This window comes from Neodiprion fabricii, chromosome 4 (assembly GCF_021155785.1).
Source record: "Neodiprion fabricii isolate iyNeoFabr1 chromosome 4, iyNeoFabr1.1, whole genome shotgun sequence".
NCBI classification, from domain to species: Eukaryota; Metazoa; Arthropoda; class Insecta; order Hymenoptera; family Diprionidae; genus Neodiprion; species Neodiprion fabricii.
Genome location: NC_060242.1, coordinates 9,412,799 through 9,434,717, shown reverse-complemented (window position 1 = coordinate 9,434,717; position 21,919 = coordinate 9,412,799). Strand labels below are relative to the sequence as shown.

The window sequence follows — 21,919 nt, the reverse complement described above, 5'->3', positions numbered from 1 at the left end:
AATTACCATGTTCAAAATTGAGGTGAATAAACTCTGATAGGCTGTGTAATAATACCGAAATGCGAACTACCCCACAGGATTAGTTGCAACAATCGTAGCGCTTTTCTAAGTATATCACGATATTCTACTTTCGTCATAAAATAAATAGGGTTTGAATTTTGTTTAACGAGTGTCGCACGTGTAAGTCGCAGCCTGGGAATTGGCAATACTTGCACGATATGATCAGACTGCGCGAGAAATATGTTTTTGGAATAGGTAGTTGTTAACTTGAGAACTAGCCAAACGAAACTCAGGTTAGTGCCTCCACAATGACGAAGCATAATACTGGGAAAAGCGTAAAACTCGAAGAAATAATTGCTGCAGGCCGTGGAGTCGGCGAAAACCTGATACACGCTGGAATATGCCCTTGGAACGGAAAAAATTCAGTAAAATGGTGAGTTTTGTCCATAACAAAAACATTCGGTTTGTTATTGGCTTCCATTTTTCATGTATCGCTTGTATCGAAGAGTAGCCTACACGTTAACCTACATTTCTTACACACGCATTACCTTCTATATGCGGTTTCAGAAACCAGCCTTTCATTGCAAACTAATGAAGATTACGAGAAAATTTGAAACTTTGTTCAGGTAATGTCGTTTCCGGACGGTTACGATCCTACTGAAATGCAAAAGAAAGAAAAAAACACACTGACTACATTCATACACTGACCCAGGAAGAACCAAAATGGATGACGTTCCATTTATTTTACGATTTCGTGAATAAAACTCAAGTCTGTAATAGAGATGGATTTTTAGCAACATTTCTTATAGGAGGAATATAGCCGGAAGAAAGAAGAACTAGAAAAGAGGGATTCATTTATGGTACAGTTTCAAAACAAAAAAAAAAACCAGCTGGAACTTCAAACTTTAATGTATACTTAATTTAATGTATACCATACAGGGTTGACCCTTAATGTGGTCATTATCGAATTCTGTTGCTCCCGTGCCAAGACGTCCTGAAATAAAGAAAAAAAAACTTAGCTTTATCCCTCAGGCTTCTATGTCAATTTTACGCTCTGTACCGACGCCTTTAAATTTTTCCACTTGAAAAACGTAATCATTGTCTACTTGGCAATGCATTTGTTTCCCTATAGCTGTATTGCATCAAAATCAAGAACAAAATTTCCAGAAATTAATTAACTGAAGTGTCAGCAATCCTATATTTTTAGGGAAATTCTTGAAGTCCGCGCGGAACATAGAATTGACTCGGAAGTCTGTGGTTTCGGAAACATTTTTAAAAATGTATCGTTGGATACTTCAACCCATGGAAACAACAAAAGTTGATAATCATATTAAGGATGACCCTAATACAATACATAGAAACACGTACAGAGTCTGAGCAATGTTGTAAATCAAGATGTAGATAAGTGTATTACAACCAATGCGAATGCTTTTCTATTGATTTTGTTTGGATATAATTACAGGAGCCATTGTCTCCAGGACCCTGCCTTGATATTAGTGATGATGAACTTGTCACAATATCGGTACGCGACTTGAATCGTCAACTTAAACTTCGTGGATTGACAAGAGAAGAGATTGTGCGCATGAAGCAGCGGAGAAGAACATTGAAAAACCGTGGATATGCAGCGAGTTGCCGTATTAAACGTATCGAACAGAAGGATGAGCTTGAGTCCGAGAAAAGCCAAGAGTACCGGGACATGGAAGCGATGCAAGAAGATAATGAGAGAATGAGGGAAGAAGTTGAATCTTGGCGTGCTAAGTATAATGCACTAAAAAAATTTGCTATTGAAAAAAAAATTTACATTCCACCAGAACTAGAGACCATGTAAACAAAAGTTTTGTACTACATCTTTGTGATATAACATTTATTTTGTTTAAGTATATCATTTCCCGCACCAGCATTCCACTTAATCAGTGCTACAATGGCCTTTATTATATTTATTAATGAAATGTCAAGAGTTATGATTGCAAAATCACTGTACTTATAATTTAGTTGATTCAATTGGATATGTGCAACATGAAAGCTGGAATCTTTAGATAATGATGGTGTTTTAAAGGAATTCTTATAGGAAATAAAATTTTGTATTAACGAAAGTATTCTATCTATTGAATAGTAGATGATGAAGCAAAGAGACTAACTAGGTCTTTTTACGCTGAGCGCAAGTTTATGATATGAGTCATCAACGAGTGTGTGCATGAGCCAGAGACGAATATTGCAATTACGTGAGGCGAAAAAGATTGCGTCTCTGGTGCACACGATACTTTATGTCACAACCTCATGGTTTGCAAGTTTTGTTTTATTGTGCAGTACAAAAAAAGGACACTTTAGTACTAGGGCGTAAAAATAAAAAGTTTTATACTGTGATGTTCTTTTTTTATACTATTGCAAAACCGATTACTTTACGTATAAAAAAGGTGCGTAAGCCATAATTGCGTTATACAAAAATAAGTATGTAAAATTCAAAATTTTGTGATACCTCATCTCTTGGAGTTAGATATAGTCGAAGTGATAACAGTTTCCATGGATTTTTTATCTTACAAATATATGTATAACGTTTGAAATCTACAAAAACAATTTTTTAATATTTTTTTCCAATTCATGAAACTCGATTCTTTATTTCAATTTAAATTTTTATTTACAAAATAGACAGCCAACATCTGTTTTCATCTAACTCATAGATAATTTTTGAATAATCGAGTTTAGCTAGGATTTTTTAATTTGAGCAACTGTTGATTCGATTCCATGCAACTGATTTTACTTTGTACTTAATTACGCATGGCAATATAACACGCACCCTGATTTTCATGATCATACTTTAAGTGCCGAATCAATACCTAAAACAAATATGTATTGTAACTTGTCACAATTGTTTTTTAAAAACATATTTGGACCTTAGCAGTATCCTTTTGCATGATTGACATTTAGAATTCTTCCTCTGTTGGTAGTAAGGGCAGAATGAAAACCCGATCGAGTAACAAACAAATTTGATCTCGAAATCCTTGTTTTAAATTATGTAAACACACGTTATAAGCCAAGAGATAAATGGAAAAGCATTAGCCAATTGTATAATTTAAAATAATGTTCTATCTCAACTTCAAAATATATATAACTATCATATTTACACTTAAATTCAGTTATTATCGCATTTTATTTCATAAACTTTAGTCAGACACAAATATCAAGACTTATAATTAGTTATTTGTACTTTGTTATCACGTAACCAATTTTTCTATTGCATTCATACAACATAAAAGTTGAAGGATTTACAAACATGAAAGTTATTAGCTCCCGTTAAATTCAATTATTATCTTACTCTGCGTATTGTTGAACAATATATTTGTACTTTGAGTAATTATCGAATTAATAGTATATTCGTAATTAGCTCTCACGACATTTCTAAACATGTGAGAGATAGATTGCAAGAATTATAAACAGGAGTTTAGATACCGATTTTTTATAACTTACTCGAATGAGAAAACTATTTCTATATGAATGCACTCAGGCAGTTTCTTTTCTCTAGAATCATAAGAAATGCACAGGGGGATTATTACGGATTTTCACATTTCTTACCATCCAAGCATTCTCATTGGTTGACTAAATTTAGCAAAGCAATCAGAATGCTTGGAAGGTGGGAAATGTGAAAAGTGAAATATCGTAATAATTCCCCAGGTGTTCTTTGGACTTATGAATTGCCGTTGTGCGCCGTTTTGCTACAATAGTCAGAGAGCAATAGTACTGAAATAGGGACAGTTATAAAACGATTTCCCACAGTCCAATCCAGGTTAACCGATTATGGTGCCGACCCTTGTGGGGTCGAATCGCCGGAATACGCAATGACGGAACGGAATGGACAGAAAAGTCACTAGAATCCACGTTCCGGTAATTTCATTCTGTCGTATTTTTACGGAATGGTAGACCGTCCGGTATCCGCATATTATAACATTCTGTTTCATAGACATATAAGAATAGACCGCGTGACTGGGCCATAGACTTATATGAGAAGTCGATAGCGGAATAGAAAGAGAAAGTTGCATATGAGACCGCTCTGTCTTCGTCTAGTCGTGCATGCGCGGTCACGCGTACACACCACGAGGTCAACTTTTACAAGGTCAAAGCCAAAGAATACGCGTGCAGAACAATACACTCACGATTTTTAAACGCTAATAATTTGGTCAAGTATTTTAAAATTATTTATAAGTATTTAATAACCAATGTCAAATGAGCCAAAAAGAATATTCGTGCAAGATATGCTATTAAATTTCTTGTAAAATAATATTTTTATACATTACGAAAATATAATATTTTTTTACGGCATAATCTACTCCGATAAGAAAACGGTTTCATCTAATATTCTTGAACATAAAAGTGTCAATAATGTGGTTAGAACCTATCTGGTCCTTGAGAAAAGAAGCAAAATCAAGGTAATTGTACGACCATAACATATCAAGAACAAAAATATACTCCACGAAATCTTTGTACGGTCCTGAAATTTCAAAGAACGGTCCAGTTTCACTTCGAGTGTGACCTGTTGTCACCAAAGGGTTGGCAACGCTGTGTCGAAAAGTACTGACCACGGTCGTACATACAGACAGGTATGGAAACTCTGGGGTGGGGGGCGACTCACTTATTGAGTCCGCTTTCAATAATTCTTAGATTGGCCGCAAGGGTCGCTGTAACCTAGTAGGGTCACCCGTGTTACCTGTGAGCGGCAGAGATAGAAAAAATTTCTCTGTTGGCGCAAGCGCGCTAAAGCCTACCCGGCCCTACCATGTAGTAGCGATAGCGACACAGTGCCGAGAGCATAAACTACAAATTGATTCAATATGTGAGTCACTCCTAGCCACGGTCTTACATACGGAGTTTCCAGACATGTATGTAAGACCGTGGTACTGACGGTTGCTGGAGTGCAAGATGGTCATCCTCCATCTTTGGCGGCACCGATTGTCGTTTCAGACTGACCAATCAAAAGAAAATGCTTTCACTTCCAGTTTAAGTATGCTATCACGAGAGGTTATGCAAGAACTTCTCGGATTACTTAACAAAACAACCGCTACACACTTTCGTTGACATTATAGAACACCATTTTGCTTTTGATGACTAGCTACTAGCGACTTACGTCTTCCAGCAGCGGCTTACGACCACTGACGACTCACCGACAACGACTGATTGTAGACCTGGCCTAAGGCGCTCTCCGATAATTGCAGAAGTTAGACAGTACATTTAATCTTGAAGATACAGCTAGACGCACAGTAGTTTTGGGGTCACCAAGTACCGACTAAGCATTGAAATGCAGTGGACACTGGATGTTCAATCGCGTTGTTGGGATAACGGAGGAAAGGAATGATCGTAGGATTGAAGAATAAAATTACCTTATCTTTTGAAGTTGTTTGAAACTTGATGAGCGAATCGATGTACTGATGATTTTGGCAGAATAACAAATTTTATATGTCAGAATATTTTACTTAAATTGAATTTATTTTATAATCAGAATCAAATACAAATTGTAGTACTGTATTTTAATCTAATAGAACAAAACGGCAAGGTGAAGTTTACTGTTACGTTCGGTAGAGTAACTTTGTAAAAGAAATTCAGAATGCAAGCGGCAAGAGGGTTATACTACGAGACTGTACCGAGAGCAGGATAGCAAATTTAAAGATACGAAACAACAGAGCGCATTTGCGCTTGGTACTCGTACACAAACTGTAGTACGGTATTTTAATCTGAAAGAACAGAATAGAAGGCGAAGTTTACTGTTACTCTGAGTAGAGTAACTTTGTAAAAGGAATTTAGAATGCAAGAAGCAAGAGGATTGTATCACGAGACTGTATAGAGAGGAAGATAGCAAATTTAGAGATAGGAACCAAAAGAGTGCATCTGAGCTTGAGGCTCGTAACCATAGGGATCGATAGCAGTAGATTTTGACCCTTCCCTACAAATCTCTACGCCACAACAGTATGTCTTCCCCCTCATTTTAAGAATTAAAACCAGGGCAGTTCTCGACTTTTTAAAATTATGTTGGTGTGTTATGCATGTAAGCTTTGTGTGCACTACTTGTTGTTGCTGATCCATCATGGTGTAGGTGTGCTCGAGTTTTCTGTGCACTAATGTTCTGTTAGTGTGAGCTTCATGTGAACTACTTGTTGGTGCCAGGTGAACAGTCGGCCTGACAACAGCGCTACATCCTCATTTCTTTCAGGATTTCAGTTTTAAGCATTCTCTTGTTGCGTGGACATAGGTCGTTGATCATAAGGCGCTTATGCTCGAGTTCGCTGTATCAGTTCGCTTATGCGTGCAAGCTTTACGCGCACTATTCTGGTGGTGTTGATTTCACCATAGCGTCAGCGTTCTCGAGGCAACGGCGCGTTATATTAGGTGCGTAGTTTTGCTTCCAGAATATTCTAATGTGTGACAAGAATACATAAATACACTGGAATATTTCATTTGCTTTAACGACTAACTGGAGACACAATAGGGTTTATTGATTGTGTATTTGGATATTATTTTGAGAGCGTTATATTTTATTTGCTTAATTATCTGACAGGTATAATAGTGAGTACGTAGCAGATATGACTACAGATTTAATATTAACTTTAAATACCTACTGCTGTGATTATTCTCAGGTATTCGTATTGTATTCAACGGAGTAAAGTATTTGAGGAATTGGTTAGATAAGAATCTTAGGATAAGTTTTTATGTATGTTCTGTATAGTTTTCTCCGATGGCTAATATGCTTACTCGAGTTAGATTGGTTTGTAAGGTATCCGAGGATTGCTCTTGTGCTTTTTGGTTGCCTGTTAATCGGCGTTGCAACTATTCAGGTCACCTCTTTGGAAATTGTACTGAGCTTTGTAAAGAGTTGACGATTTGTACATTTTTACGTTTAATTCCCAGAGCGGTGTGAATTTCAATCACCTGAAGGGTTTGATGCTATTATAATAATGGATTCATCATTATATTTTTCGTTGTTTTGAATTGATATTCAATTGGTGAACCCCACAAAATCATCCGGTAAGTTGGCTTACCTTCAGTGGTTTACTCATAGTGTTACTGATGTAATCTGCAGGTAGCGTTCGATACGGTTCCACATTAGAGATCTACATTGCCTCCATAACGTTCGTAAGCGTTGTCTACAATACGTTGTTTTCGAAAGGATTCTACAATACATGTTTCATAATTTGTATGCATGGTTATAGAGGTTCCACAATCGCTAGTTTTATAGATTATTACGGCAATGTAACCTAGCGTTAGCTGTTCTATATTATATCGGTTATATGTATATCTATTGTATCACAGTTTTATTCTATCTCCAAGGCTATATAGTGTAACATAGTTTGTCTGTAATACGGTTCTAATCTCCGTGGTACTTGTACAATGATATTATAGCTGTCTGTAATGCGAGGATCTAGTAATAGGCTTTTGGCCTTCAATTGATGAGTTTTAAAGTCAAACTTCATTTAGTCATGTTTCAAATGGTTGGTTATTTGATATCCTTTGGCTACAAGATTCTCACACTTAAGTAGAAGTGTTATGGAATAGTCATAAACAATGAAACAAACGGTCGTTGCATTCGGATATCAGAGATTCCATTCAAGAAGTCCGCCTGGTATAATGAATTGGACTCACAGCAAAAGTGCGTACTGAATGCGGACCTTGGACTGCACTTTTTCTGCGAGTCGAATTCGCCAATACACTACGACGCAATATGAAGATGACTCGGTTAGTATAACCGGGACTGTTATCTTTATCGGCGGATTGGAGGGCCCGAGTTGGTTTCCAAAGTATTTTGTTTCCTTGTAACTCTCCAGGTGTCACTATGACCGCCGTAGAGCTGCACGTGTTGCGGTCGGCCGCTTTGAGAAAATTTCTAATTCCCATGAGTTTGGCCAGTGTCGGTCGTTGTATGAAGCCGCATAGTTCGGCAGCGAAGCGTGCCTTTCAAACCAACATGTCTTATACCACGGTTGAGAAGGGAACACCAAACACGACGAATTACAGGATATATTTCAGTGAGTAGTCAACTCTCCGAGCCATTTACACTTTATCTCATGCCGCGTTCTTCCTGTCTCCGTATTAGCTCTGACCTATCGACTGCTGTGCGATGGTCCCTGAACCCCAGAGGGTCGATTCCTAGATAACTCTTGTAAAATGATTAGAGTAAATTGACCGTTGAGCACGTTCGTGATAGCAATAACGTTCATTCATTATGTAGTATCAAATATCCCTCATTCTCTGTGATACTTTTCGCGCCGTTTAAAAAAATATGTTATCCCACGCACGCTTTGCGGTATACGCGGTATACGTATTTTTTTTTGTATGTATAGACGTGTTATGTGATGTAGCGTTAGGTCACGTGACATGACCACATATTTTAAACCGGAAAGATGTTCAAGATTTCTGAATAACAATATTCAAGTATTCTACCGTTGCTGCAGCCGTACGATTGAATGGAATTTGATATTTAGACTTTTTCGTATGGCGGAATGAGTTATTTCGATTATTCACAGATATCTGCGAGATTGACGGAATAGATACCTAATTATGTAAAAGGAAAGTAGTGCCGACTAAATGTCAACGGACACATGCTTGATTTCATCAATTTCACCATATAATTCCATATGTTTAGTATCGCTGAAGTAACTGATCAGGAATTTCGCTATCAGTTTCAACCGTGGTTTTTCTGCAAGTTTCTTCATCGCATAGTTAGACAAATGATTCACTCGAACTACATTAATCGAAAGAAATACGTCATAATGACTTAGTGACTTGGAGTGTGATTTCACGCATGATTTAATCTAGATATTCTCAAGGTTTCTAGGCATTATCATAACTCTAATGTGTGCAAATTTTGTTGATCTTATCTCCTGAATACATTAATAGATTTGTTAGTTATTGGGTCTGAAAAAGATCCTGAAAAGGGCTTGTTTCCGGAAGATGAAGAGTTAAAAATTGTTTTGGAATTTCACCTTATGTAAGAGTTAATAAATCTGCCAATTGAATCTGAGGATTAAGAATCATATTTTTTTTCAAGTTGCTGTGCGGCAATTTTAGAATTGGTTTATAGGACTGTTCCAAACTGGCTTTGTGGTCAGTTGACAATTTACTACATTTTCACCATATTAAAGTTGTTCACTAGGAATGTTTTTAAATGCTTCGTTACGTCAACGTCGTAGACTTCAACCTCTCTTTAATACTGGGTTATCAAATGTTGATCACACTTCAGCCAGTTTCTTACCAAAGAAGCATCTGATATTGTTCAATTGTCACGCCACAGAAATTTTGATACCTTATGATTTCAAAAATCCACAGCTTTGTTTAAAAAAAGCTTTTTACTGACAAATATAGATGTTCGATTCCTCGAGATATTTCCTTATTTATCTGTTACAAACTGTTAGCTTTCTTGAAGACAATTCATTTGAAGGGGGGTTCACAAATATTTAAAAGAATGCTGTGTACTTGATATACAAAGTGCTTTAGATCATTTATAGAATATACCTAATGTAATTAAAAATTTGTGAACAATCCAATAATGATACACATTGTTTAGCAGTACGAAAGGTCAATGGTTTTTTGTCGAATTATCAGAATTTCTTCTTTTAAACTTTATTTAGTGCAAATTCTTCAAAAAATCATTTCTTAATCAATAATACCGGCACATAGATGATGTCATATGCCATTGAGAAAGCTGCAATGCCTTTACTGTTTTTCAATAGTTGCATGATACTTTGATGTATGTTGCAAAGTAATCTGATGTGAAATCAGAAGCAGGCAGGCAATGCTTCCCACCAAAATTATTGGATGCTATGACCAATTTGATTCATATGATTATCTTATGAAAATAGTTTGAACATTATTAAGATTTAAGGGGGTCCTCTGGTTTGACGCCCTGATTTTTGAGCATTTTTTGGAATTTTTTTGTAAAGACCAATGAAGAGATAGAACTTTGAACTTTTTACCATTTATTTATACATATTTCAAGAATGTATAGTTAAATTTAACTTCATTTTTAACCTAAGATCTTGCAAACATCTGTACAATAGCACTAATTTCCATCTTTGCTGAACTTCCAGTATGATTAATGGTACATTCATCTACATGAAATTCATACCACATTTCATATTCCAGTGGTTCTGTATTTTTTTTATGTTTCCACATATTACATGCTGTGCAATAACTACTCATGACCATAGCATCTAGAACTTTGCCAGTACACTTCCCAATTAATGTAGAAACTCCAAATAAAGATGAAAAGCCTAGTTTTCTCCAGGTACCGTCCCCCGATACCGTCAACTCATCACGTTCGTTTCCTGCTTCTTCATTCATCGTTTTTTCTTGCGAGACAGCAAATGATAACACAGATTCACAAACTGCAGATGAAGCTATGTGTATATTTTCTAGAAGTGCGTAATAGGTTGAATTCGAAATACCAGAACAAATATCCATAAGACTGCAGAAAAGGTTTACACCTTCATGACCAATCCCTAATAACCGCATGACAAATACAAAACGACGATTGATTTCACTTGCATGTTGAAGCATTGGGCCCGAGTTTATAACTTTTTGTCTTGCACAGTTACAAGACTGAACTATTTTAAAACCTAAGCCATGATGGCTAGATTGCGCGAAAGACACATCACCTTCACACTCTTTAGATATTACAGTATTGGAAATAGCGAAAAATACTGTCGCAAACTCTAAAATACAATACCCAAAGTTTGAAGTAACAGAAACCTCCATGTCCATGCCGCCTTGAAGTTTTTCAGCCGAAGCTTATGTATAACCTGTATCTTGTTGGCTTGTTAAACGGTTTCCAGCAATCTGTCGTTTTTTACAACGACCAGGGTGAACATTATTTTCCGAACTACCTTTTCTACCACTCATTTTTTAAATAAATAACTTTGAACTCATCATGTGTTTCAAAAAATTTTTTCACAGATGTGCTCTTCGAAGTTAAACCAGGACTAAAATAAGTTTCACTACATAAATCATTACACAAATACTTTCCTAAATTTGTTTCAACTTTTCTACACTTGTATAAGTAATTATTTGTCCAGAAGGGTCTCAGGTATAAAGCAGAGAACAATAGGCTCGACCTCCAAGCACTCCGCTCAATGCTCCGAACACCTGTTCCTTCTAACTGTTGTATCTTTATAATGGCTTCGAATATCGAAAAATCACTTTATCTCCACATTTTAGACATATTAAGGAAACAATTTATGCAAAAAAAAAAATCGATTTTTTGAACCTATTAAACCAGATGACCCCCTTAAAGTGCGTTTTTTTTGTAACCATAATCAAAACTCAGTAACTCCGAAAATTTTTATACACATGCTTTCAGGTTAAAAACTTGGTTCTGGCTTTTAGTGAGAGATCTTGCCTCTGTCTAAGTTTTTTTGAGAGTTCCAGAATGATTTCATTTCTTAAAATAAAATAGTCCAAATGTTGATAGGGGGGAGGAGGGTTTGCTTCATATGAAAAGTTTGTGAAAGTATTGATTTTCAAATGTCAATAAAATGTGAAAATGGGTCTGACAACTTTTTTGATCCTAATTTATGACTGCTTAAGTTGACAGATTCGAAATGACTGACATGCCGTATAGCTCAAGGCTGAATGGTCTGCAGAGTCTAAATCAAAAGTTAATAAAACCGATAAACCGCTTGAAACATTAGGAGCATTGTTATTTGCACGAATGGTAGTGGACACGAATCAAACGTCATCCCCACTACGTATGAGAAATGATTCTGGGCAAATTCGAATAACACAAAATAATGACATATAATGAATTTGAGTGAAAGATTTCATTATTAAAACGGTCAAAATGATACTCTGGTGCCTTTTGCTTAATTCTCCTATTCTTGGGCAAATTATTCTCACCATAGAGAGCTCTAGAGATGGCCTTGCAATAATTTTTCAAATCGATATCTCTAGAATAGAAAAAAGTAGCTTTTTACTAGTATGGTGTAACAAATCATCATTAGCAATTACATGATGTAAGTGTACTATAATGTAAGATTTTTTGAACATTTCCTAGAGAATCTATGAGGATCGGGTTAGCCAGTGAAATAAGGTCAAAAATATCTAAATCAGATCAAAAACATCAACCTTGTGTTATTCAAATCTTCTCTTATTCACTTTTGTAACATAATGGGAACGTTTTTTGTTTCATTTACCATTATTTTTACAAATAACATTTTTGGAGATTTTAAAATGCTTTTCGTGCTCTTTCTGACTTTTTGTCCAGACGAAAGGGCCCAATAATCATCGAAATAATTCTGAGACATTACCATAAGAAATCTAACTCGTAAAAATATGCAATTTCAAAATGAATGCTTTTTCTGCCAAGTGATTTTAAACAAACTTGGTTATTCTCATTTTTTTTTTCATGATAATAAATCTAAATGAAGTTTGGGAGGTGGTTGATTTGATATGAAATGAACCCATTTTATTCTACTAGTTTACATAGCAAGAGAATACTGTAACCTTGTGACCGATCAAACATTTGCTTCTTACTAACGTACAACTGTTTTCACTTTTATATATCTATCTATAGACAAAGTCGTACTCTACATGTGGCTATAATGCTTGCCCTTGCATATAGATTAGTTTTAGATTTTGCGTTGTATTTCCCTGTGGTGAAGATACCTTTCAAATATGAGGAGAATAATTATTTTGAGAATTACCAATGAGGATGAAGTTGGTTACGTTACTATAACGATACATGTTCAGGAAGAATCTTTACGTTGTACTGTGAGGATTGTTTGGAATTTAGTCAACTACGACAAATCTAACATACTTATACTTTGAAAAGGCAATTCGTTGAACGTCGTTCTTAAATTGTGCAATAATGATTTCTTCAGTGATGTTTCGTTACATTAATGTTACTAACATCAGCCATGTTCCAGGGTAGGCGTAAATTATTGAATAATGTTTGTGTAAGGTAATTAAAAATCGTTATCCACACAATCACGTATTCTTTTATCTCATACACTCTTGTACTAAAATAACCTCTGGATATACAGTGTATACCTTGTGTCACATCACATAATATCATATTTAATCTTATCAAATAATATACAGAGTTGTAATTTCCTGAAAAGCTCTTTCCCACAAATTTTTTTCTATACTATAGAGCCTTCACTATTTGCCATTCTCACATGAAATAACAAAAGTAAGGAAAGAACGAAATTGACCTTTTTTAAATTTTTGTGTAGAAAATGACAAAGGACCAGTTTCTCCGTTACACGACATACCGTTGTACGCTGATGAGGCAAAAAAGATATTCAATATGATAGTAGAAGTGCCTCGATGGACGAATGCCAAGATGGAGATAAGCTTGAAGGAAACATTGAATCCAATCAAGCAGGATGTTAAGAAAGGAAAACTTAGGTTTGTTGCTAATTGTTTCCCTCATCACGGCTACATTTGGAACTATGGAGCCATTCCACAGGTACAGTTTAAACCAGGAACTTGCAAAGTGAAACTGAAATTGTTAGGCTCGTTTCATCTCTGCATAAATATAATTAAGGGGCAAAAGTTTGGATTGCCTTGTAACAGATTGTAATTCACTGCTCATAGACTCAGATTCTTTTATGGCAAGGTCACTCATTCAAACCTTACCATTCAGTTAATAACATAATCTTTGCAAGTCTTATCAGGCAAGATATAAGACAGTACTGATTACAACTGAGCCTTGATTACAGTTCAAGGTGAAGATTAATCAGATGAGATATTATCTGTCATCCAAACTCTTCCCTTGCGGAAGAATGAGGTTGAAGCTAATAACATTACTGTAATAATTCATGTTTAGAAAAAATCATTACCTTCTTTGCAACTTTAGGATTATCTAAAATTTAGTAAGTCATAGTGAAGCAAAACATACTGAAATTTTGAAAACCCAACTCTTTCAAAGTTATTCTAGAATTGAAAATTAATGATTTTTTTTCCAATGTTACGTCATGCGAACATTACTAACTTCAAACTTGTACGGAGAATGACTACTGGATTATTAGAGTGCTGAAATTTGTGTAAACATTGTCAAAGCACAATTATTAATTGCCCTACTAAAATGTGCAAAGTCCATCCCTTCTGTGAATCGTTGCCTCATAATTTTATTAAATAAAATAGATCGTGTTAGTTTTTATGACTGAATTGCTGCACTAGTGGATGTTGAAAGTTTGACATGCTTGAAGTTACTAACGTTAACGTAAGGAAATGTTGGAAACAATCTTATTCTGCATTATTAAAATGACTAAAGTAGTTGGGTTTGCAGAATATAAACACTATTTTATTACAGTATATAGTTATATAGTATAGTTGACTGAATTTCAGAGTTAACTAATTGTAAGCTTGGGAGGTGATGATTGTCCCTCAAAATGAATCGTAGCATTGACATTTTGAACTCAATCCTCATAAAATTCTATTTTACGAAGCTCAGTAATGCTTATATCTGGCATTATTGGATTCTAGTATTATACTAGTTAGAGATTAGTAGTAATGTTTAAAATTAGTTGGGATACAAATATCTAACCCAGGTTAATAACTATTTTGAATCGTTATTTTAATGCCATCTTGAAACATCATTTTATTGTGACTTAGTTATCAATTCTCAATAAAATGCTTTTATATGTTCAACTTGATTTCAGACGTGGGAAAATCCTGAAGTATTGGATGAAGCAACAGGCTGCAAAGGTGACAATGACCCTATAGATGTCCTTGAAATTGGTTACAAAGTAAGTAATTTTGTGCACTCTCATAGAGTTTCATAATTGTTCTGAAGAATAAGAGAGATTTACATATTGTGAAAATATGACATAAATCGTACAATAATATTGGATTAGATTTTATCGTTTTCCCTTATCTTGGACTTAATGCAGACCAATAAAACAATTCATTATCTAGTGATTGTTTGTTTTAGGTAGCGAAGCGTGGTGAGGTTTTGAAAGTCAAGGTGCTTGGTACTGTTGCATTAATCGATGAAGGTATTTCAATGTTTGCATATAGTACATATTAATATATATAAAAATCACAAACATTATCTAAAAATGATTCTGTAACCTGCCGGACCCTCTACCTTTACTACATTGGGTAAAATCTATTTTTCAGGTGAAACTGACTGGAAAATTCTTACCATCGATGTTAATGATCCCTTGGCTGACCAGTTAAATGGTAATATCCATTATTGATTCGTCTTTGATTATCACTTGACATTTTAGTTCTTGGTTCAATAAGTTCTTAAATGATCATGTGATGGATTTTTATCTTGGAAGTGTATACCTATAGAGGGTGAATCGCCTCATGTATCGAGAATTTGAGGAGATTAGTGAACGTGAAGCTAGCTGCTTCAGCTAATCAGAGAAGCTATGAAATCCTTCCAAATCAATACAAATCTGATGTGATTACTTGACGTTAGGTTTACAGACGTGACTAACCAATTATTTAGGCACAATTACTGGACACAAAGTCACAAAATTTGGCGTTCAATTAAGGTTTGATTCCCAGTCACTACGGGAGAACTGAACACCAATTACAGCCTTTAACATTGATTAATTTGACAGAAAATGAGGTTCTGAAATTTCGTGGTGGTATTGTATCGATAATTTTTGAATTGCCAGAATGTCTACTTCTCAATGGTCTCAATCCAGGTATTTTTCAACGAACACTTGCACTTTATATATCAAAAAATGTTTCCTGTTTGACCCAAATTTTTTCTAAAGGCCTCTCCACGTATAACAATTATAATTTACAATTTTTGGAGACTGGTTTCTCCTTTCTTTTATTTTTAACTATTTTATAAGAGAGAAAAAATGTCTAAATTAATGTACAGTCTTCTAGTTATTTCTGACGTCATCCAAACCAACAATAGAAGTAAGTTGCATTTAACTTGAAATGTGTAAAGTTGAATTCGATCGTTAATTGATTTTGTTTCTTTTAGTAACTTCTGTTAACGATAGTCTACTGAGTAAAGCACAAAAAATGTTTACATTTTGTTGGTATAAAGCGATTAAACACAAAATGGTAAGTTATGTGCCGAATTGGAAAGATGAGGTTTGAACTCACAATCAGTCCTTTTACACCTGGGCAAGGTTTTCTGCATTTTTCCTCGTCCCTCGTGCGAATGCGGGTGTTTCTATTGAACATCAAGCTTTCAGCTGTTGGGGACATATACAAGAGGGTATGGTGGGTCTCGAGCGATTATTGCTGTTATTGTTGTTATCGTTACTGTATGTTGTTGATGTTATTATCATTATTATTAGTATTATTATCATACCCTTCACAATGCAGAGCTAACGGCTGATAGTCAAAACGAAGTTTTCTTTGAAAATAATTTGTTTCAACATATGATTTCTATGAGTTCTATGCGTTCAGTACCGTATATTTAAGTGTAGTTAAATTATGGTTATAGGAGACGTATTCTCAAATAAACTTTGTTAAAAAATATTAGGCTGTGCTAGTAGAAATGGGTAACGACATATCTTTAGGTATTTCAAGCTCGACCGATGCTTGAAGAAACTCTACACTGACACGATTGCAAAAGTGATATTCGTACAATTGAAAACCACTATTTGTTTTTTTTATTTTTGAACCGTCAGAACTTACCACATACTGGTTTAAAGATAGTCGAAAAAACATTTTTGTAAAAATTTGGAATTTCGATATCTTTTTAACTTTTTGATCTTAAGAGCTGCAACTGGGAGCCGTTACTTTTCCGTGATGACGGGAAACCGAATTTTAAAAGGGTTCCGAATTCTGTGACTGTGCATCCTAAACGTCATGTGCCAAAAATGGAATACATCCCCTATATATGTGGTCTTATCTTCAAATTTTGTATTTACAGATGTTAATGACATCGAGAAACATTTCCCTGGGCTACTGAAGGCAACCATAGAATGGTTCAAAATATATAAGATTCCTGATGGTAAACCAGAAAATCAATTTGCTTTCAATGGAGAAGCAAAACCTAAGGATTTTGCATTACATGTCATTGACGAAGTGCATCAGCATTGGCAAAGCCTCATAAAAAAAGAGTCACCCGCTGGTGGTATTGCTTGGTGAGTATTTGAGGAAATGATTATTTGATTGAAGATATTTTATGTAATATTGAATCGTGCATCCTGTGTAATCGATCATATTTTGTAAAATGAGTTGACGTAGATTTGATTTTTATGACGCTTATCATGTTCTAAAAAGTAAAATAGTTGGTTATGCTAGTGATGGTGTAATCATTTTTCACTAGATATTGTTAGTCATAACTACAACCTTTTACCGGAGAAGTTCTCGAGTTATAAAGTAGAAATTTTCGATTAATCAATCTGTTGAATTGGATTCCCCATTTGAATTGTAGAATAATGATTAAAGGGAGATATTTAATGTTGTGGACATTTTTTATTACACGTTCATCTTGACAACGTGCGAAATTCATAAGAAAATAATTATCTTGTCGCGCTTCTATGTTTCAACAGATATGTTATATTTAAATTTTGAATTTTTTGAATGATAATTTCCGATCCATTGGATGTTCTTGTTTTTACGTCAAATTCCAAATCTCTATTGCAAGGTCATGTTTTTTGAAGCATGAAAAAATCGAGCTTCAAGATTAAAAAGAAAGAAGAAAATTCGGAAAATGACTACGTATTACTCACCAACACATAATTCGCTAAAGATGTCATTAGATTTTTCAATAGAATCTCATACCATCAAAAATTTAGAAAAGGAGAAAAATGAACCATTGAAAACCTCCCCAGCATTGTTTGTGTTTGTTCCAATTGTAGTGAGCACAAATGAATATGAATAAATTCGAAGAACACAAGTTAAAATATAAAAAATTTTAGACCACTTTTTATAATAGGAATGTTCAAAGTAACTATACTCTGGTGTTTTGCTTCAGATTCTATTCGTTTTTGGACTCGTTTTACTTACTGACTACGTTGTTACAAATTGTCTGAAACCATTTAAGAAATCTTTACAAAGTAGTATAATTATAACGCACTAAAGTTAGTTCTGACAAACATTTGTTCTATTGTACTTACATAAATCTATTTTTATTCATTCTAGAGATAACCAGTTCTAAAAGTTTCAGGCGATTGTTGCAGAGTTTCGTGTTAAACAAAATAAGTCCAAGAACATTGGAGTTTGATCAAAAACGCTAGATTCCAATAATTTTAAGTGTTCTAATTATAAAACCTTGAATCAAATTGTAGATATTTTAGCTTGTGTTGTTCGAATTAGTTTAGATTTATTTCTTTTACATGGTAGCGATGTTTAATTCGTATTCACCATCATTGGTCCAAATAAGTTGCGCAAGATTCTTTTTTCCAGATTCTGATCAATACATTTTCTTTATGATGCTGATACTACTAGCCAGAGTTAACAGCCAAACTCGTTGAACTTTGTGGAATTAGAAAATTGCAGTTCAGTTTTATCCTCATAATTCTATAAAAGTATGAGGATTTGAGGTACTTCACAAAATTTTGGTTTTTGTATTTTACTATCTTATTTGAGTGAATGTTAGAACATTTGGCTCGTAATTCTGGCCTAGCTTCAGCCTTGTATTTTCTTTTACATAAATTACTGTATTGCTCTGTATATGTGGAGATTGCTGGTGCTTATGCACAACTTATGCAACAGGTGTCTCTCACCTGTATTTTTGCGAAATAATTCCTGACATGAAATCTTGGAAGCAGAGAGTAGAACTTGATTAAGCAAATCTTCATGCTTATGTCTTATGTCCATTAGGTATCAAACAATGTCAAAAACTAGGACATACAACCACTTGGGGACGTTTTGTGCATGTCTTCTCGTGTTGTTTTCTGTCATTTTAGGTTGAAGAACATTAAAATCAATTTTTTGTAACGCAATTATGGTTTTTCAAAAACTTTATTGCTGGCACATGAAAGAATAAAGTTTGAGAACAAAAATATTTCAGGCTCATATTGAATATAAATCAGGTGAAATGGACAGCCTGTAATGTTTGTTGCTGCAAATTAATGATAGCTAGTTTTCATTTAATAATAAACTGAAGAATCAAAAAAAAACAATCAACGTGTTGCAGCACCAACGTAAGCGTAGAAGGCAGTCCTTTCAAAACTACTGTTAGTAGTATGGAGGAAGTACTTGAAAAGGCTCCTGAGGCTGGAGATGCACCACCCATTGACAGTTCTGGTAAGTGTTTGGTCTAAGCTTTTGAATAAAAATAAATAAATTTCACCTTTTATACGTGTCAAAATGTTACAAGTCAGCAAATGATATCGTTTTGCTTTATTCTGCAACAAAAAGAATAGAAATTCCTACTGCATTATACATTTATAGTTCTTTGTTCGGTTTTGGCATAGCATGCACGAAGACTGAATATTAAATTCAACACGCTGTTATTGCTATACTTTTCCTGGCCTAGCCACGCGCCTGAATCATAAAAAAAAGTTGTCGGGAATATTCATACTGCAGTGAGTTGAACATTATTTTGAATTGATCTATTTTATCTTTTCGCGACTATGTTTTTTGATGATGGCTATGTTTAACAAACGGAGTGATCTATGAAGAAACGCCATCTGATCGGACATATTCGATAATTTGATTCCTTTTTTTCCCGATTGATCATATATTGATTTAATTCGAACACGAGCTCATATGCTTTGTTTGCTGTTATACATGAATTCCCGTTTTCCATTTCAGCGGATAAAAGTTATTTCGTGAGAGTCGAAGAATTGAAAAACAAATTATAATATTCCATAGCTTTGCTGTTGATGTTCCCAAATCACTTATATCTTCACGTTAGTTACCTAGTGTGAAAAAATAAACTTGATGTAAATATGGTATTCCGTATTTGATACAGTACCTTTTTTTTGCTGAAGAAGTCTATATGTTTGTTTATTGATCTTTGATTTCAGTTGATAAGTGGCATTACATACATTTGAAGTGAAGCATAGAAGGTTCATCTCCGATGTTGTTTCCACTTTGCAAAACGATGCCTCGAAGGATTTTAAATGTATATGTAATTCCTTGCAGATTGTTAATTCACTAGAATGTTTTATGCAGAAGAAGGTTTAGCATGAGACAATCTCAGTGTACCTCTATATTGACTCATAGTTTTCAAAATCCTGAGAAAATTTTTGTGTATTGTTACTGGTTAATTGTATTATAACAGAACACGCCTTCCCCATACTTGCTCATTCACTGACATTTGATTATAGCCCAGTCAATATGTCCAAATAATCAACCTGAAATAACATTAATTCTTTCCTGGATTTTTCTTGTTTGAAAAGTTGTAGGTGGGGCGGGCGTCACTGGTAGTGTAAATTTAACGTGGTGACCAAATTTGATGAAAAATGGGTTTTCCTAAATAACTCGGTCATTTTCTATTTTAACAAAAAGTTGTAAAGACCGAACTTGTAGGAAGTTGAATTTTTTACAACTTTGGTCATTGCAGTTTTTTTTTTCTAATATCGATAGTTTTGAATCAAACCTAAAAAAGTGGCTAAGTAAAACTATTGCATCATCTCGTTTATTTTGAACTTTAGGACATAAGTAAACATAATCAAATTTGTAGTGAATTAAATGTCCTACAAATTTGGTGCTTACAATTTTTCGTTTAACTTGAAAATGGCCGAGTTATTAAAGAAAAACCATTTTTCATCAAATTCAGAATAGCGGACATATGCAACAGCAGGATTTGGTGCCATTTAGAATTTACGCTACCATTGCCCCCCCCCCCCCTGCCCTCACCAATTAAAACAAGAAAAATCGGGGAAAGAATTATTGCAATGTTAAAAGTACACAGTAATAGACTGGGCTGTTACCTTCCTGGTGGAGAGTTTATCAATACTAAAGTTCTACAGATATTTTCTCTATCATTAGTTTCAATGATGGTCAATGGTTATTTATTTATTTCAGTATAATTGTGGGATCAGGATAGGATCGAGTGGCTGTGTCTAGCAGTCATTTGTTTCCACTAGGTTAGCTATTCCTTTGTTGAATGTTATACGATATTTGTCTTTCATAAATAAATAAACTCAATTATTCCAAGTATTTCATTTTTCCAATATCACCCTTCCAACATTTCAGGTCAACTAATTCTATTTGGCTGATATTTCAGAAGTGTATAGCATTGTACCAAGCAAGTAGCTTAATCGTATCTAATATAAGGCGAATTACTTGAATGGGGATTAACCGAAATTTATTTTCTAGAAAATTAGGTGCCATGTGAACGGACAGTGTTGATCTATTCAATATATATATGTATGTAAAAAAAAATAAACTTTCGGTCCATTTACTTATAGAACTAGACGAATGTTAATTTAGAATACACTGTTCTTCAGGCACTTACTGTGTAAACTACGACGTAAAATTTAGATTCTCACAATTCTCCCGCCCAAAACATTACTAGCGTTGAATTTTATATTCCAACTACTGGTCTTAAGTAATAAGCATTGGTTAGTGGAACTCAGTAGGACTAGAGCAATAAACCATGACTGTTGATTCACCCAGTGTTAATTATTGGAGTTCGTAATGAAGTTGAATATAAATTAGACTGTATCAAAAAAAGTCGGTTTTTTTATAAACAAAATTCATGTCTAAAATATTGTTTGAGGAAAAATAGCCGTTTTTTTATACGGTTTAGTGTACATATTCTACATAACATTGGACGACCATTAACATTGCCGGACCCTTCTCCCGAAGGTAACATAACGATACTGCGATATAGATGCTCTGATAAGGTAGAGTTGACGCTTATCATTACTGATATAACATATATATTGTAACGGACTGGGGGTAGTACGATACCCATAAAGTTATAAGGCATACGCGGACGACGACGGACGGACCAACTTAACCTGACCGAAGGACTACTCCGTCCTAAAAAACCACGTACACGCAGAGCATCTCCTGTTCACAAGAATCCTTCCTATCAAAGGACCCGCTGCTAGAG

At 34.7% G+C, this 21,919-nt stretch overlaps 2 protein-coding genes across 6 annotated transcripts; both read left to right on the top strand.

The window, feature by feature from the left end:
- Nucleotides 1-272: 272 nt before the first annotated feature.
- Nucleotides 273-3,129, top strand: LOC124179449 (transcription factor MafK-like). Of its 4 annotated transcripts, none has more exons than XM_046563805.1 (3): nt 273-433; nt 810-860; nt 1,463-3,129. In XM_046563805.1, exons 1-3 carry the CDS (start codon nt 401-403, stop codon nt 1,826-1,828), a joined length of 450 nt encoding a protein of 149 aa, XP_046419761.1. In that variant the 5' UTR covers nt 273-400; the 3' UTR covers nt 1,829-3,129. The 4 variants fall into 4 exon arrangements, with proteins under 4 accessions (XP_046419761.1, XP_046419762.1, XP_046419763.1 ...); XM_046563807.1 differs by having other exon boundaries at nt 307-433; nt 627-860; XM_046563808.1 differs by having other exon boundaries at nt 316-433; nt 568-860.
- Nucleotides 3,130-7,720: 4,591 nt separating this feature from the next.
- Nucleotides 7,721-21,018, top strand: LOC124179448 (inorganic pyrophosphatase). 2 transcript variants are annotated; one of them, XR_006870043.1, is made up of 9 exons: nt 7,721-8,006; nt 13,209-13,444; nt 14,640-14,726; nt 14,912-14,975; nt 15,100-15,162; nt 16,832-17,045; nt 19,046-19,155; nt 19,666-19,796; nt 19,881-21,018. XR_006870043.1 is itself a non-coding variant. In XM_046563804.1 (8 exons), the coding sequence occupies exons 1-8, from the start codon at nt 7,814-7,816 to the stop codon at nt 19,910-19,912; spliced, it is 999 nt and encodes a 332-aa protein (XP_046419760.1). In that variant the 5' UTR covers nt 7,723-7,813; the 3' UTR covers nt 19,913-21,018. The 2 variants fall into 2 exon arrangements, 1 of the variants encoding a protein (XP_046419760.1); XM_046563804.1 differs by lacking the exon at nt 19,666-19,796 and having other exon boundaries at nt 7,723-8,006.
- The last annotated feature ends 901 nt before the right edge of the window (nt 21,019-21,919 follow it).

What these genes read in the sequence shown, in the direction of transcription:
- LOC124179448 (XM_046563804.1), top strand. Translation starts at nt 7,814, where the DNA reads ATGACCGCCGTAGAGCTGCACGTGTTGCGGTCGGCCGCTTTGAGAAAA. An exon ending in TCCTTGAAATTGGTTACAAA is followed by an intron (nt 14,727 to 14,911) that starts GTAAGTAATTTT and finishes TGTTTGTTTTAG; the next exon opens with GTAGCGAAGCGTGGTGAGGT. An exon ending in TGTTGCATTAATCGATGAAG is followed by an intron (nt 14,976 to 15,099) that starts GTATTTCAATGT and finishes TCTATTTTTCAG; the next exon opens with GTGAAACTGACTGGAAAATT.
- LOC124179449 (XM_046563805.1), top strand. Translation starts at nt 401, where the DNA reads ATGCCCTTGGAACGGAAAAAATTCAGTAAAATG. An exon ending in GGAAAAAATTCAGTAAAATG is followed by an intron (nt 434 to 809) that starts GTGAGTTTTGTC and finishes CATTTCTTATAG; the next exon opens with GAGGAATATAGCCGGAAGAA. An exon ending in AAAAGAGGGATTCATTTATG is followed by an intron (nt 861 to 1,462) that starts GTACAGTTTCAA and finishes ATATAATTACAG; the next exon opens with GAGCCATTGTCTCCAGGACC.